The sequence below is a fragment of the Camelina sativa genome, chromosome 12, assembly GCF_030686135.1.
Source record: "Camelina sativa cultivar CO46 ecotype springtype chromosome 12, ASM3068613v1".
Taxonomy (NCBI): domain Eukaryota; kingdom Viridiplantae; phylum Streptophyta; class Magnoliopsida; order Brassicales; family Brassicaceae; genus Camelina; species Camelina sativa.
In genome coordinates, this window is record NC_141891.1 from 11,870,640 (window position 1) to 11,885,424 (window position 14,785).

At 35.0% G+C, this 14,785-nt stretch overlaps 6 protein-coding genes across 7 annotated transcripts; 1 reads left to right on the top strand and 5 right to left on the bottom strand.

The window, feature by feature from the left end:
- Window positions 1–773: 773 nt before the first annotated feature.
- Window positions 774–2,182, bottom strand: LOC104731458 (uncharacterized). The gene is made up of 2 exons (XM_010450832.3): window positions 1,919–2,182; window positions 774–1,599 (listed from the first exon to the last, which is right to left on the bottom strand). Exons 1-2 carry the CDS (start codon window positions 2,057–2,059, stop codon window positions 925–927), a joined length of 816 nt encoding a protein of 271 aa, XP_010449134.2. The 5' UTR covers window positions 2,060–2,182; the 3' UTR covers window positions 774–924.
- A 285-nt stretch (window positions 2,183–2,467) lies between these two features.
- Window positions 2,468–4,424, top strand: LOC104731459 (transcription initiation factor IIE subunit beta-like). The gene is made up of 5 exons (XM_019233868.2): window positions 2,468–2,673; window positions 3,039–3,302; window positions 3,384–3,515; window positions 3,617–3,733; window positions 3,829–4,424. Exons 2-5 carry the CDS (start codon window positions 3,039–3,041, stop codon window positions 4,186–4,188), a joined length of 873 nt encoding a protein of 290 aa, XP_019089413.1. The 5' UTR covers window positions 2,468–2,673; the 3' UTR covers window positions 4,189–4,424.
- A 233-nt stretch (window positions 4,425–4,657) lies between these two features.
- Window positions 4,658–6,206, bottom strand: LOC104731460 (alpha carbonic anhydrase 4-like). Of its 2 annotated transcripts, none has more exons than XM_087477941.1 (7): window positions 6,122–6,206; window positions 5,796–6,001; window positions 5,577–5,683; window positions 5,365–5,467; window positions 5,115–5,270; window positions 4,927–4,980; window positions 4,658–4,837 (listed from the first exon to the last, which is right to left on the bottom strand). In XM_087477941.1, the coding sequence occupies exons 1-7, from the start codon at window positions 6,204–6,206 to the stop codon at window positions 4,763–4,765; spliced, it is 786 nt and encodes a 261-aa protein (XP_087334067.1). In that variant the 3' UTR covers window positions 4,658–4,762. The 2 variants fall into 2 exon arrangements, with proteins under 2 accessions (XP_087334067.1, XP_087334066.1); XM_087477940.1 differs by having other exon boundaries at window positions 5,796–6,016.
- Window positions 6,207–7,528: 1,322 nt separating this feature from the next.
- LOC104733444 (alpha carbonic anhydrase 4-like) lies at window positions 7,529–8,970 on the bottom strand. The gene is made up of 6 exons (XM_087476860.1): window positions 8,880–8,970; window positions 8,557–8,771; window positions 8,244–8,453; window positions 7,997–8,155; window positions 7,839–7,892; window positions 7,529–7,737 (listed from the first exon to the last, which is right to left on the bottom strand). The coding sequence occupies exons 1-6, from the start codon at window positions 8,968–8,970 to the stop codon at window positions 7,663–7,665; spliced, it is 804 nt and encodes a 267-aa protein (XP_087332986.1). The 3' UTR covers window positions 7,529–7,662.
- A 498-nt stretch (window positions 8,971–9,468) lies between these two features.
- LOC104733445 (eukaryotic translation initiation factor 3 subunit D) lies at window positions 9,469–12,040 on the bottom strand. The gene is made up of 2 exons (XM_087478567.1): window positions 9,975–12,040; window positions 9,469–9,693 (listed from the first exon to the last, which is right to left on the bottom strand). Exon 1 carries the CDS (start codon window positions 11,763–11,765, stop codon window positions 9,990–9,992), a length of 1,776 nt encoding a protein of 591 aa, XP_087334693.1. The 5' UTR covers window positions 11,766–12,040; the 3' UTR covers window positions 9,469–9,693; window positions 9,975–9,989.
- Window positions 12,041–12,513: 473 nt separating this feature from the next.
- LOC104718240 (transcription factor bHLH162-like) lies at window positions 12,514–14,031 on the bottom strand. Its single transcript, XM_010435949.3, has 3 exons — window positions 13,588–14,031; window positions 13,115–13,480; window positions 12,514–12,756 (listed from the first exon to the last, which is right to left on the bottom strand). Exons 1-3 carry the CDS (start codon window positions 13,720–13,722, stop codon window positions 12,682–12,684), a joined length of 576 nt encoding a protein of 191 aa, XP_010434251.2. The 5' UTR covers window positions 13,723–14,031; the 3' UTR covers window positions 12,514–12,681.
- Between the last annotated feature and the right edge of the window lie 754 nt (window positions 14,032–14,785).

A 14,785-nucleotide genomic window follows, 5' to 3' on the forward strand; every position in this document is an offset into this window, starting at 1 on the left:
TGAGAAAAAGAAAAAATAATTATTGTGAGCGCGTATAGTTTACGCGCTCTCATGGTGTGTGTGATACAAAATTTCTTACAACTGGTTTATGTGTGGTTTTATTGGTGCTCTTGTTGGTCCAATACAAAATTTCTTATAAAAAGATTTATAAATTATGTACAATTGGTAACAATAGAAAGGATTAGGTAGAAAACAATACCAAAATCTAGATAACAAGCATATCAGTAGTGTAGAAGAGAAAACTATAAAAGAAGCTGATTAGCTTCGATAACCACCTAGTGATATTCGTTTTTCGAGTTAGAAGACACTGTGCCTGACCGCAGCATGCTCGTGTTGTCTGTCATTGGCGCATCACGGAAGTGAAATTTTTATTTTCATAGAAATTTACCGCACTTAAAGTGGATACAAGTTAGAGGAATAAATGGTTATATAGAAAATAATGCATAGCAAAAATAATTTAGTAACAATATATAGTAACAATGAAATGAATTTTCAACTTTAACAAGATAACAGAATTTCAAGAATCTGTAAAACACTAAGATAAATTAAATTTAAGTTTGTTGATTTGTACACTAAATTAAACAAACAAACATCATGACCTTCGAACAGCAAATTTTCTATGGTCGGAACGAAGAAAAGCTTAGTACTCGTAGAAACAAATAACCATAGATTCCCTTGTCTTATTTAGTTATATACTAATGTATCTCACATTGTCAGATACATGAGACCAAGTTTAGTTTGAAAACAGAGTATAAACTGAAAACAGAACACAAAGTATAGATTCCCTTGTCTTATTTAGTTATATACTAATGTATCTCACATTGTCACATACATGAGACCAAGTTTAGTTTGAAAACAGAGAATAAACTGAAAACAGAACACAAAGTAATGAACCCCTAAGAACACAAAGATTTCTCTTCCTCATCAGTTAAATGTTATGAAATCATCGTCGTCTTTCCGATCTTTCTCTGCTTGTTTCTTCCACTTCGACTTCGTATGATCTTCCACGCTTTTATCGATATCAGCCCGTGCCTTCTCCGCATCATCTTCCGGCCCAACCACAGCTTCAGTCACGGTTTGAGCAGCATTTTTGGTACTCTCCCAAGCTCTTTTCACAGTCTCCTTCGTTTTCTCTCCAAGCTCCTCAGCTTTACCCTTCACAGTCTCCTTAATCCCTTCTGCCTTCTCCTTAGTATCTTCTCCATACTCTTTGACCTTCTCTTTCGCATCTCTAGCTTTCGCTTTTGCGTCGTCCATTGTATCCTCAGCATAACTCTTGGCTCTTTCTTTTGTATCTTCAGCTTTATCAGCTGCCTTAGACGCACCTTCGTTCACCTTGTCTTTAGTCCGTTCCGCATAATCCTTAGCCGTCTCTTTTGCATTGTACGCTGTGTCCTTTGCTTGCTCTTTTGTTTCGTATGCTTTATCCTTTGCTTGCTCTTTTGTCTCGTATGCTTTATCAGCAGCTTTGCTGGCTCCTTCGTTAGCCTTGTCTTTAGCCGCTTGGGCATAGTTTTCTCCAGTATCCTCCCTCCATTTCTGTGAACCGTAAGCTGAATCAGCCCTAGAATCTCTAGCGTTATCTTGCGGATTTCTCCCCTGAAAATAAACATAACAAGGTACGAACTAGTAGTATCAATAGCTTGAGTGCTTGACCAACACGTTAACCTAAGGGCAATATACATCGATTCTTAATTCTTAAGCATGCAGGACCAAAACCTAGTCTAACTAAGATATAAAACAACCGCTACATATGCAAAAATATTTCGATAGTATCATCTAAAGTTAGCTAGGACAGGATCGATAGTTCACGTGCACTCTCAGACCCTCAAACCGGACTTATTTGAATCATACTCTTCACAAAAATAACACACATGAGACTAGAAACCATATGAAAATGTAAAAAATTGTATATAACCTCGGAATGGCTAACGGATGAGGCGAAGCAGACGCGAGAGATTTTTCTAGTAGAAGCAGCGAGAGTTGCCGGAGCTTTGATTCCAGGGAAAGCCTTTGAGAGACCAAAGAGAGCAGTTCTTGTTAGTTGCATAGCCGCCATTTTCAATAATATCAAGAAACACAAGAATTTTTTCTTCGAAATTTTTAGACTTTTTGTTTTTGCTATATGAGATACAATGAGATAGAGATCCCACTTCTTCTTCTTCTTCTCTATTTGCAGTGCATCTTCAAGGTCGGTTTCTCTAATACGTTGCACCTTAACAGAGAAGCTGGCAGCACAAGTATGTGACACGTGTAAATTTTGACGACACGTGTTTAACACGTGAACAGTTTTGGTTTCTTCCAATAATTAAGCGCACCGTTTTTATGTGGGTTAATGTAAATTACCCATTTAGGGTAATATAAATTACAACTCAATTTGACTAAAATAATAAAAGGCCCATGAGAATATTACTTTTTTCTGAGAGGACCAGTTCCCTTTTTTTTTACACACTTGTATTTTCTTTATATTTGCTTTAATCACACACCCTAAAATTAGCCTTTCATTTTAACTTTCGAAGGGTTTGATCAGATTCATCAGTTACGACAAACAACAAACCCTAAAGCACGTCTCAATCTCTCTTTCATAATCGAAAAACTCATTGATCAACAAAAAAAAAAAAAAATCAAGTTTTTGTTTTCGATTCCAATCCCTTGCTTCATTCTTTCTCTAAGGTTTGTCTAGATTGACTAAACCTATTTATAGAAAATCTCATCGGGTGGAAACCCTAATTTTTGGGGGAATCGGCCTTGTCTATTAAGCAAACTCTAAGTCTATATAAATTTTTTGATCAATGAGTTATTTTGTGTCCATGATCTTCTGAATGTCATGATGCCGATTTTGATTTTCTCATGATGTGACCTATGAATTGGGATAGTGGTTTTTTTTTATTACAAATATGAATTGGATCTCAGATGAATTTTTTTTTAGTTTCTGAAATTTTGTACATGGCCATATCAAATAACCAAAGTTTTGTAGTCTCTGCGCATTCAGAATTATTGAAAGGTTAAGGTCATTGTTTTTCTCTGTAAAAATCCAGATGGCTTTAAAGGAGCAGCTAGATAAGTTCAACAAACAGCAAGAGAAATGTCAATCTACTCTTTCCAGCATTGCTTCTTCAAGAGAAAGATCGGGGACTTCGTCGAGGCAGTACGTGCCTCTGCCTGCGGCAATCACTCAGAATAAGCCTGATGCTGCTCCTGTCAGGTTTTCAGACAATACCAAGCAACTTCAGTACATTAACAACATAAGAAACAGTGCTGTTGGAGCTCAAATGAAGCTTGTCATTGATCTTTTGTTCAAGGTTTAATTTGTGTCTCCCCTCTCTTTGTTCTTCCGTTATATGAGCTTGTAATTTATATAATCAAGTTGAGTTTTCTTGTAGTCAAGGGAAGCATATACGGCAGAGCAAATAAACAAAGCTTGTTACGTTGATATGAAAGCCAATAAGGATGTTTTTGATAGATTGAAGAAGAATCCTAGAGTGCATTATGACGGAAGAAGGTTCTCTTACAAGGTAATATCCTAAAAACTTAAACAGTTCATTCAAGGTTGATTTATCTATGACAAGTTTCTCATTTTCTCTTTGAATTCTGCTACTCTGGCGTCACGTCACAGGCTAGGCACGATATCAAGGACAAGAGCCAGCTTCGTTCGTTGGTATTCAAATACCAAAATGGGATTGATGTGGCTGATCTCAAAGATGCATACCCAAACATCATGGAAGATTTGCAGGTCAAGCATTGCATTGCATTGCATTGTGTTGTTTAATTTGGGAAATACAAATGCCATTTTGTTAAGTGTTTTAAGGTTGTTTTGTGTGTTTGCAGGCTCTGGCAGCTTCAGGTGACATTTTTTGGATGACAGTAAACACTGTTTCAAAAGAGGGCATTGCGTATCCAAATGTTGAAGACTATCCGTTTAAGATTGATAACGAATTGAAAGCTATATTCCGCGACATGGACGTCCCGAGCGACATGCTGGACGTGGAGAAGGAGCTGCGAAAGATCGGTTTGAAGCCGGCCACAAACACTGCGGAGAGGAGAGCTGCTGAACAGCTCCATGGCGTACCGAATAAACCAATAGATAAGAAGAAGAAGAAACAAGAGATCAGCAAGAGAACCAAACTCACCAATTCCCATATGCCTGAGCTCTTCAACAGCATTAACGCTAGCAGTTCCCGGAACTGAGCCACATACATTGCGCTTTGAAGTTCTTCGTCTCCGGACCTATTTAATTTTCCTACTCCAGTTCTCTGAACTAATAAGTCAAAAGAGGAGGAAAGCATGGACATTAATTCTTGATAAAAGTACCAAACATATGATTCTCTTACAAGTTACATTAACAATGACAACTTGTATTTTGTATGATGATCATCGATTCATTGAAAAATGAAAACTTGGCATGAGCTAAAGATTCTTGATGATACAGATTCTTCAGTTCTCGAGTCAGCTAAGGGTACCTTAAGGCAAGCCTTTCCACAGTGTGTCTTTGGGACGTGATAATAACTTACTCACTCGAACAGGGATATAAAGGCTAACACACTGACACTGGTGACCTCAGTGTGACCAGTATCAAATAGAGAAAAGGTTTGAGGTAGGGAGCAATTGATGATGTGATGTTTATATATACTTTTATTTTAAAAATGAATTAATGCAACTCACTGTTTCTTTATTCACGTTCGAACATTCTCGATATTACAAAATATAGATAAATTCTTATTATGCAAAAGGATATTACAAAAAAATAAATTAATTTAATCTATCAAACATTATGATTGTAGAACCAAACTGATCTTCCATGTGGGTCTTGAACCGGTCTTGAATTTACCTCAAACCCCTATTGATCATTCAATTAATTAGTTAGAAATAAACTAAATCAGTATTATTCTAATGAAATTACATAATCAATTTCGACTATGTGCTTACATCGTCAACGGCTTCCTTCAGAGCTGTAATTTGCTCCATTGATACTGTGTTCACCTACATATACCAATATACGACAATTTACTGATATTTTGCAATATTTGTATATAACGAAAAATGAAATATATATGTAATGAATAAAGAAGGTTATCAAATTTATAAAACGAAACAAAAATTATACTAATGCGTACCTTTGTGAGTACGGTCCAAATAACGCCTTCAGTGCAAGGAGGAGCAGTTAAAGACCCAATGTATCTATAGATTTTGCTATGAAACCTAGCCTCTCGAGGATCCACCATCCCTATATCTTTCTCTTTTTTCTCCACTCCTTTTATTCCATTTAGTAGCTGCATGTTTATTTTGTTTCGAAATTAACAAATCATCAAACTAATTTTAAAAATAAAATAATCATACATATATATATGTAATTATAAACTGTACCTTTGCAATGAATTCATTAGGTTCACCTAATTTGTAAAGAACACCAATCACTGCATGTTTGCCATGAGCACTCGTGTGAACCATGTGAAGCTCCAAATCGTAACTGTAACACATTAAAAAAAAAAAAAAGTCATCTAAAAGTTTTGACAAATTTGGTGTAAGCGAAATTGTTTTTATTTCTTTTGCCATTTGTTGAAAAAAAAAATACAAACCTGGTTCCGTTAATGGTATGCTCAGAGGGAGTATGCCAATGGCATTGCACCAATTTAAAATCCGTTTGATGTATTGTTACTTTTCCAGCATCTCCTTTCCACGATACCTATTTTTAATTGTATCAAGATTTAAATCACCATAATGAATGTATTAATAATAATATAATTAAGTGGAAAATATAACAACTATGATATATGAATTAGAAAATGTTTAACTACCATAATGTCATGTCCTCTGTTTACAATTACAGCCGGAGCTGGTTTGTAATCTAATTTCCATGCTTGATCATGAACAAGACTGACTCTTTCGTTGGTAAGATCGATCGGAGATTGAAATTTTCCGGTGTTACAAACTTTCCAATCAGGATCTATGTTACCCCATCCCTCTGGTCCTTTGTCTGTTTTTTGTTTGTATGTATATGATGCTTTGTGGTTGTGGCCTGTTTTTTCAAATTATTATAGTAATAAAGTCATAATTAAGATCCAAAAAAGATCAGATTACTAGAGTACAATAGGTAGGGATATAGGAATCATACCGACTTCACGAGCATAAACGAGTAGAATATTAGGGAAAAAGATATCGAAGAAAAACATTGCAAACAAGAAAATTGTTTTTGTGTTTGGTTCCATTTATAAATAATTCTTTTGAGAATTGATTGTGTTTAATCTTCTTGAGTGTTTTGGACAATGAAAGAGTTTAGAGATATTATTAACCTATTTATAAAAGAGGCTTTATGGAAAGGTTTGTTTTGTTGTTATTTTGTAACTTTTGCGGTTGCTGCGAAATGCGAATTATTAGTTATTAATTTGGTGCATCTATTGTAAAAAAATAAAACTGATTTCTCAATGATAACCAAAACCAAAAAAAAACAGTTCATTGGTTCTTTTTTTTTTTTTTTTTTTTTGTCGACAGTTCATTGGTTCCGTTTGGTTGAGTTTTCTAATTTGGGATTTTATAGTAAGTTTGTTTATGTGAGCTATGACAATATGACAAAGATTAAAATCGACCTGGATAATAGAATTGAACTTATTCATAAGAGAATATGTTGAATAATAACGAACGACTTGAACAAACAAAACATGGCTTATTTGAATTCTCTCTACTTGCATTCTCTAGCTTGCTTCCGTAGATTATGGGCTTTCATCATTTTTTAAAATTTTTTTATTATTAGTAAAAATGTACCGATCGAAAACGAAATGTACATAAAGTTGCATAAAATTACACACATGTGAAAACTTTATATGGTGAATGTTACATATATAAAGGTACCGAAAACACAAAACCCTAAATAGAGTAAACCATGTGTATTTTATATAGGCTATCTCTTTTGGCCTTCCCTTTTGCTTAACGGCGATTTTCTCACTTGACTTTGGTTGTTCAACTACGATTCTGATTTGCTTAAAAAATGGGACATGATGATTAGCTACGTACCAAATGTATTTCTCTGTGTAATTAAACAACATTTTCTCGTTTTCTGGTTTTATAGACTAATAGAGATTCTTTGATGGATTGGCTTGGTGATAATTGAATATATTTAAAAAAAAAAATTGTGAAAGAAAGTGCTATTGATCGAATATATTAATTGTATTAATCTATTATTGTTAAAATAAGTTAACAAGTATTGAATACATCAGGAAGAGGAAGGGTTTGAAGGATATATGACGACTCCTCTCGCCGAGTGCTCAAGGACAAACTCTCTAACCTTACCATTAATCTTTCTCCCTCTCTTTCTGACCATTTTATCTTTAGGTGTGCTTAATTAGAGTATATATGTGCTTAATTAGAGTTAAATTTAGTAGCTTAGACTGCTTGCTTTTATATAAATGACAGAGTGGTAAGTGGTTAGTCGTAATGTTGATGTAATCAGGTAACTTTGTTCTTTTCCGATGAGGATTAGAGGAGTATTACTAGTTGACCAAAAAAAAAGAAGAGGAGTATTACTAATGGTATATTGAGGAACATTGCTGATATTGAGACATGAATGGAGTTAACTCATTGCTTTCTTAATTAAAGTTCGAAAAATCTTTGATATTACAAAATAGTATATTTGGTAAAGGGTATTACAAAATAAATGAAATCAATAAATCAAACATTTGGATCGTAGAACCAAACTGATCTGCCCTTTGAGTCTTGAACCGGTCTTGAATTTGTCTCAAACCCCTATTCAGTTGGGTAAATTAATTAATTAATTGGTAATTAAAAAAAAATCAAGTCAATTTTGTTCATGAAATTACTACATAAAGGCAATTTCGACTACTCACATCATCAACGGCTTCCCTCAGAGCTGTGATTTGCTCCATTGATATTGTGTTCACCTACATATACATACACGAAGGATCATGCATATGTAATGAGTTAAGAAGGAAGCTAAGATCATTATATAACAATTTATATAAAAATGAAACAAAAATGTAAATACCCTTTTGACGACAGTCCAAAGAACGCCTTCGGTGCATGGAGGAACAGTGAGAGAGCCAATGTATCTATAGAATTTTCTGGTTTGAAACCTAATCTCTCGAGGATCAATCACACCTAGATCTACCTCTTTGTTTCCCACTGCTTTTATTCCATTTAGTAGCTGCATATATATGTGTGTTATTTTCGAAAATTACAAAATCATCAAGCAAAATCTCTAAAAAATACAATATTAAGTATTATACGGTTACCTTTGTGAGGAATTCATTAGGTTCGCCTAGTTTGTAAAGAACTCCAATAACTGCAGTTCTGCCTCGAGCACTCGTGTGAACCATGTGAAGCTCTAGGTCATACCTAGTTCCGTTGACGGTATGCTCAGAGGGTGAATGCCAATGGCATTGCACCAATTTAAAATCAGTTTGTCGTATTGTTATTTTCCCAGCATCTCCTTTCCACGATACCTTGAGAAAGAAGTAAAAAAAAAAAGATTTCAAATGTTTGAAGCGTTGTAATGGTAATATAATGTAATGAGAATAAACTAAATATTGAAATAAAAAGTTTTACCATAATGTCATGTCCTCTGTTTGTAATGACAGCAGGAGCTGGTTGGTATTGCCTATGCCAAGCTTGATCATGGATAAGGCTGACTCTTTCGTTTGTGAGATCGATCGGAGATTGGAATCTTCCGGTGTTACAAACTTTCCATTCCGGATTTATGTTGCCCCATCCCTCTGGTCCTTTCTCTGTCTTTTGTTCATATGTGAATGGAGTTTCATCGTCTGTTTTCGGATTAAAAACAGAAACAAAAACATATATAAGTCTGAATTTTGATACAAAAGATAAAAAGTTAGTAGAATGAAATAGGAGAGAGAGCTAAATAATCATACCGACTTCAGAATTTGCGAGTGAGATTTTAGGGAAAGATAAGTATATGAAAAACAAAGCAAAGAAGAAAATTGTGATCGTGGTGGAACCCATTTTTCTTCTTCTTTTGATTTTGCTCTATGCTTGTTGTTATGTTCTTGAGTATGTTTTGAAAATTGAAGAGCTCAGATGTAACCTATTTAAAAGGATTAAAGGAGGCTTTAGGGGCAAGGGGTTTGTTTTGTTGCATTGTTATGGTTTTTGCCGTTGCTACAATTATTATTAGTTAATATATCGGTGTTCCTATTGGAAAATGTGAAAAAAAAACCGAATGCTTAGTGAAACCATTTGGTTGAGTTTTTCTAATTTTGGGTTTAATATAGAAATAAATGTGAGCTATGACAGTTTAACAGAGAATAAAAACAGACCAGGACAATTAGAATCAAAACTCATTCATAAGAGAATATGCTGAACGACAGCAACAAATAAAACTAACAAATAACTATCATGTTATAAAAGAAACAAATTCCATCTAACTAGACTTGACCATAAATTGCAAATTTTATAAAATCAAGTGACAGGTGCAAAATGATTCAAGACATTTGGAGGGTATATAATAAGAGAGCCATGATATAAAAAAAGATTTATGTTTTGTGAACCATGTGATGATTTTTCCAAAAGATGTCACGAAGATAGTGTTCTAAATCTCAAATTACAGCAGTACCACCAAAAATTGGAAAAAGACAAGATAATAGAAAACAAAACCCTCCATAGCTGTTGTCTGATTGAAGCTTCAACTCTCAAACGAACCCAGAAACCAAAAGTGTGGACTTTGACCTGAAGAAGATACTTCAAATTGTGAATATATGAATGATGCTTATGTTTTATAACTTTATAGCTACAAATAAAAATCATCAATCACACTACGCCACCAGTTTCTAATCTATGATGAACACAAAAGCATGAAAGTCAGATGATCACAAACTAGATTAATTATAGTGCGTTCTGCAAATTCATGTATTCTAAGTGCTTAATCCAAGTTCCTAAACAAGTAATCAAATCCAACAAGCATATAACGGTAACAACTTTTTCAATTTAAGAGGGTTTGTATATATTACCTGACTTTATAACCATCAAGCTTGAGCTTCATCAGCTTTCTTATCCTCAGTTTCTTTAGCTGCAGCTACACTTGGTTCTGCTCCTTCTGTGTTCTCCTCAGGTGGCTGAACCTGTTCATCTTCAGGCAACGGTTCCTCAACATAATCATTCTCAAAAGCATCTGGTGGAACCTCGTAAATCCTCACTTGAGGCTTCGATGGATCCTTGACAAGAACATACTTTCCTTCGCTTAGTTTCATACACAGATCAACAATGGATTTCACAATACCCCACATGTTAGAAGTGTTCAGATTGATCTGTCCAGCGAAATCCTTAGGCTTATACCCCAAAACAGATAAGATAACATGGTTGAAATGATCACGAGGATGAACCCTAGAGACAAACCCAATCTTCATCATATCAGCATTAGCCAAGAGAGCTTGTGCAGTCCACTTAGCCAACTTATTACCATTGTTCTTCAACTCAGTAGCTAAAACCGCACCTCTCTGAGTTTCAAGCTTCTGCCTCCAATCAACACCAGAATACTTAGGATCAAACTCATTGAGAGCATTCAAAGTTAAGAACGATCTCTGGTTGTTGAGCTCAGCAACACTCTGCAACTCACACCTCGCAACAAGATGCATATCATTATCAAGCTTCCATCTCCTATACCTATAAGCAACAGAAGCAATCTCGTCACCTTCATTAGCAAATGGATTCGCCTCATCAAAAGTTTCCTTCTTTCCATCTCTAACCAACACCTGCTGAGAAAAGTTCTGATTGATATACGCAGCTTCCATACCTAGAGAGTGAGCAGAGTTGATATCATCTTTAGCCTCAGGCAATGGCTCTTGAGATGTCTCGTGCACAGACAACAAATCAAGCTGTGATCCATCTCTCTTGTCAAAGAACAGTTTGTTGCCAACACGCTGGATAACAATATCCCAAGAGTAAACAGATCGAGGAGCACACATAAGAGCAGCTAATATAGCATCAGTAGCGAAAACAGTAGCTTTGTCTTCCTTAGCTAAACGCCTAATCACAGGATCATCACTAGTAGTGACTTTGAAGAAGTTCCTGTTCTTGAAACGCTCGAGTCTACGCTCGTTCTTGGGCGTTATGCGATCATTAACGCGGTTGTAGTACTCAAGGCCACCACAGAGAAGGAGATCTTCTGGCTCTTGAACAGAGTACGAGAGCTTCGAGAACGTCGAGAAAGGGATCTGCTCAAGCATGTTCCACTCCGGCTGAATATCAACGGATGATTTGAAAGCGGCGGCTTCACGGCGCTGGTGATGGATGTTGTTACGGTTGAGATTGTAGAGACGATCACGACGAGCTCGTTCCTTCTCAGCATCACGCTTCTTAGCTTCGACTTCTTCATCTCGCCGCTGAGGAAGCTGATTCCGATTGTGGTGAGGATTGAAACGCCACTTAGGTCCGAATTTAGGACGCGGCGGTGGCTTGCCGTCGACGAGACGGAAAGCTGCGTCTTCATCGGGATTTCCACCGGAGGAAGCGAGACCGAATCCTTCGTCAATAGCAAAAGCGGAGAAATCGAAAACTGCAGACGGATCTGATTTGGATCCGGTGGGAGGACGAGCTGAGGGGTTAGAGAGATTGCGAGTCCAATCAGCTACACGGCCGAGCTTATCGGAACGGGAGAAGGAAGCGAAAGGAACGTTGGGGAGGAGATTTGCGGCGGCAACACTGGTGGATGAGGCAGAGGAGGAAACGTCGGAAGCGTCTGGAGGTCCCCAGCCATCGAAATTGAAAGGAACGGCGACGAATTCGAAAGCTTCGGCGACCATTTTTTTTTTTTGGGGAGAAGATAGTGTTGCAGCTGCGTGTGGAGAAAGCGGAAACCCTAATTCTTTAGACTACGAAGGAGAGAGAATGTAGAAGAAAAAAAACGTGTTTTGTTCATATTTGGGCTTTATGGGCTTTTAATGAATATTTGTTGGACCATATTTTAACAGCCCATATGTAAAACTTTATCAATTTTGTTTCTTCTGATTAATTTGAAATGTGACAAAATAGATTTGTTTTTTAATCAAAATTATTTATCAGAATTTAGTTTAAATGATATAATTTTTGGTTATTTGGTTAATTATAATACAAAAATGTTAAATTTGTATAAATATGATTGGATTTTTGGTTGATCGTAATAGTCTATGGAATCGCACACCATAGAAATTATATCAATGATGTGCTAGTTGTCAAAGTCTCAAAGATAAAATGATAACTTGTATAGTTGTATATATATATATATATATATATATATATGTATTGATTTGAAATTTAATTCAAATGATAAGGTATCATACATTCATACGAAAAAACATAAAATATGGTCGGTTAATTTTTCATTATTTGATGGCTATTTTTAAAAATATTAAAATTAAAATATTTAAAAAAAATTGTTACATTCCTAGCATATTTTAATGATTAGGCTAAAATTCTCGTTCATGCAATTGTTCTCAATTTCTTTTTCTTTTCTTTTCATTTTTGGATTTAGTTCTTATATATTTTTATTATCCTATATTTCACAGCTGTTAGTAGAGAAAAAAAATAATTATGCTCACAATAAAACGTCACTTTCACAGCACATGATATAATTCAAGAAAAGGAGTCTGACATCAAATACTAAATCAAGAAAAGGAACAAGAACATTTTACACCTTTTTTTCAAGAAAAAAAAAAGGAACAAGAAAACTATCTTAATTAATTAATTAACACTGCTCACAAACTTCTCCAGTCTTTCAGTAATTTGACTCCTAGCTCCGTAATCACACTCTTCCACCTATATATGTACATTAAAATATAAATTAACAAATTTCATTCACAATAAACAAAACAAAAAAAACATCAAGGACATCTGCAGGGAATATAATGGATATTACGAGGAATCAACTAGTACAAATTAACTTATTATCAAATGGGACCGATGTATAGTTTCTTAGCATTTTGAGAGCATTCATATGTTATAAACTTTATAATATATCCCGGTGACGGAACTTTAATCCCATTCCCACTGTGTTTATACAATCTTCTGGACTACACGTAGTATTTTAACATAATAGACTTAGTAGTAGTAGTAGCAAAATTTGAGATTGCTATATATTCTAAGTCAAAAAAAAATGTGTTCTTGGATGTTATACCTTGCAATGAAGAGTGTGGAAGACGGCATCATCAACAATGGAGTATCCAGCATGTGTGATCTCAGCTCCTAGTTCCTCAGTGAGAACACGAACGATCTCACAGAACATAAACTTGTGTTCTAAGCTTGTCACGAGAAAGATGTGAAAAATCGAACCGGTTTCTTGAATTTCGATTCTCGGCAGCTTTCTAGGCACGGAGACGTCGACACTCGAAGAAACCAACGAAGATCCTGCGGAATTCAACTTCTCGGAAGTTGCAGCCGCAACAAGTTTGCTTTTCCTTTCTCTCTTTTTCTCCACGTTCACTTGTAGCTTCTTGATGTAGTTCGCAGCTTCATCTAGCTGATCAGGCAGTGTTAAAGGCTCCTAACAACAAACAAGAAAAGAGTTTTTATATATTAAGATATAAGTACACATGGAATTAAAAATTATGCATAAGATGAACAAAAGAATAAAGAGAAGAAGAAAGAAACCCTAGAAGAATGATGGGGAAGAAGAGAGGTGAGTTCTGAGTAGAGAGATTTCATTTGCATCCTTCTATTTTTCTCAACTGTTTTACGATCTACAGATCTTCTTGATTGAGCTGTGTTTGAATGGCTCGGCTCCATTCTTTTTTCACATAGACAATGATGATAAAACTCAATATTAACCACGCTTATATAAAGAAGGAGGTTGGTTGAAGTGACATCTTGATTCGCCTAATGATAATTAACAATTTAGTTAGTGAAAACGGCATTGTAAAGAACGAAAGTTATATATATACCAAATTATTATATAGAACATAACAAAAGCAAGACAAAGTTAAAAAGGTAAGTTCTTTAAATAAAATTCTTGACTCATGTTATGGTCAATATTGTTTTATGTATTCATCTAGTTTTAAAGATTTAAGAATATCAAATTGGTAGTAACAATGAATCAACATTAGTTTGTAAGAGGCATGCGTTAAATTATTTATAAACAAATCATTTTAAGTCAAAGCTCGTTAGTCATAACTCATAACTCTCACATGATATTATATTTTCATGCATCGTCAATCGATATTGGATATAAAACATGCCAATTAACTCTCACATGGTTTTTGCCTTTTGGGTGCATATTTAAATCAGAAATTTGCTAGAACTATTGAACAAATAGTCTCTGTTTGTATTTTAGACCATTGCGTAATTTTTTGATCAATAATTTCACTCTCAATTATATAGCGTTTGTTCGAACTTGGGGTTCGATAAGATCACTCAATTCTCCAATTGGTTGGCTAATCATGTACTTACATTTACTTAGTATAGTAATGACATTAGCTTAACAATTATATTTTTTTTTTCTGAATTCCATCATTGAAAAATACTTAACATCGTTTTCTATAAATGCAAAAGGAGAAGGATAAAAGAAAAGGTTGTGAAATGGAGAGTGGTGGGGTGAGTATAGTCAACTTTTTCGCTAAGGCAATTGCGTGGATTTTGTTGAACCACTCGAACATAGTCGACATAAAGACATGCTCATAATCTTTAATTTGTTCCCATCACCAATTTGTAGATGAATCTTTATCACATTTCTCTATTATTATGTACACATACTACTAGATTAGATTAGATGTTTTATGTCGGATACAAACTATGACATGTATACATACTGTATTTCGGTTTTTCGAATAATGGTAAAAGGTTAACTCATTTA

Coding starts and splice junctions, on each gene's coding strand:
- LOC104731458 (XM_010450832.3), bottom strand. CDS start 2,059: ATGGCGGCTATGCAACTAACAAGAACTGCTCTCTTTGGTCTCTCAAAG. Junction 1,600..1,918: donor CATCCGTTAGCCATTCCGAG/GTTATATACAAT, acceptor GTTTATTTTCAG/GGGAGAAATCCGCAAGATAA.
- LOC104731459 (XM_019233868.2), top strand. CDS start 3,039: ATGGCTTTAAAGGAGCAGCTAGATAAGTTCAACAAACAGCAAGAGAAA. Junction 3,516..3,616: donor GAAGAAGGTTCTCTTACAAG/GTAATATCCTAA, acceptor GTCACGTCACAG/GCTAGGCACGATATCAAGGA. Junction 3,734..3,828: donor ACATCATGGAAGATTTGCAG/GTCAAGCATTGC, acceptor GTGTGTTTGCAG/GCTCTGGCAGCTTCAGGTGA.
- LOC104731460 (XM_087477940.1), bottom strand. CDS start 6,206: ATGGAACCAAACACAAAAACAATTTTCTTGTTTGCAATGTTTTTCTTC. Junction 5,271..5,364: donor CTAATGAATTCATTGCAAAG/GTACAGTTTATA, acceptor ATAAACATGCAG/CTACTAAATGGAATAAAAGG. Junction 4,838..4,926: donor TGAAGGAAGCCGTTGACGAT/GTAAGCACATAG, acceptor AATGATCAATAG/GGGTTTGAGGTAAATTCAAG.
- LOC104733444 (XM_087476860.1), bottom strand. CDS start 8,970: ATGGGTTCCACCACGATCACAATTTTCTTCTTTGCTTTGTTTTTCATA. Junction 8,156..8,243: donor CTAATGAATTCCTCACAAAG/GTAACCGTATAA, acceptor ATATATATGCAG/CTACTAAATGGAATAAAAGC. Junction 7,738..7,838: donor TGAGGGAAGCCGTTGATGAT/GTGAGTAGTCGA, acceptor CCAACTGAATAG/GGGTTTGAGACAAATTCAAG.
- LOC104733445 (XM_087478567.1), bottom strand. CDS start 11,765: ATGGTCGCCGAAGCTTTCGAATTCGTCGCCGTTCCTTTCAATTTCGAT.
- LOC104718240 (XM_010435949.3), bottom strand. CDS start 13,722: ATGGAGCCGAGCCATTCAAACACAGCTCAATCAAGAAGATCTGTAGAT. Junction 13,481..13,587: donor TTCCCCATCATTCTTCTAGG/GTTTCTTTCTTC, acceptor GTTTGTTGTTAG/GAGCCTTTAACACTGCCTGA. Junction 12,757..13,114: donor TCCACACTCTTCATTGCAAG/GTATAACATCCA, acceptor GTACATATATAG/GTGGAAGAGTGTGATTACGG.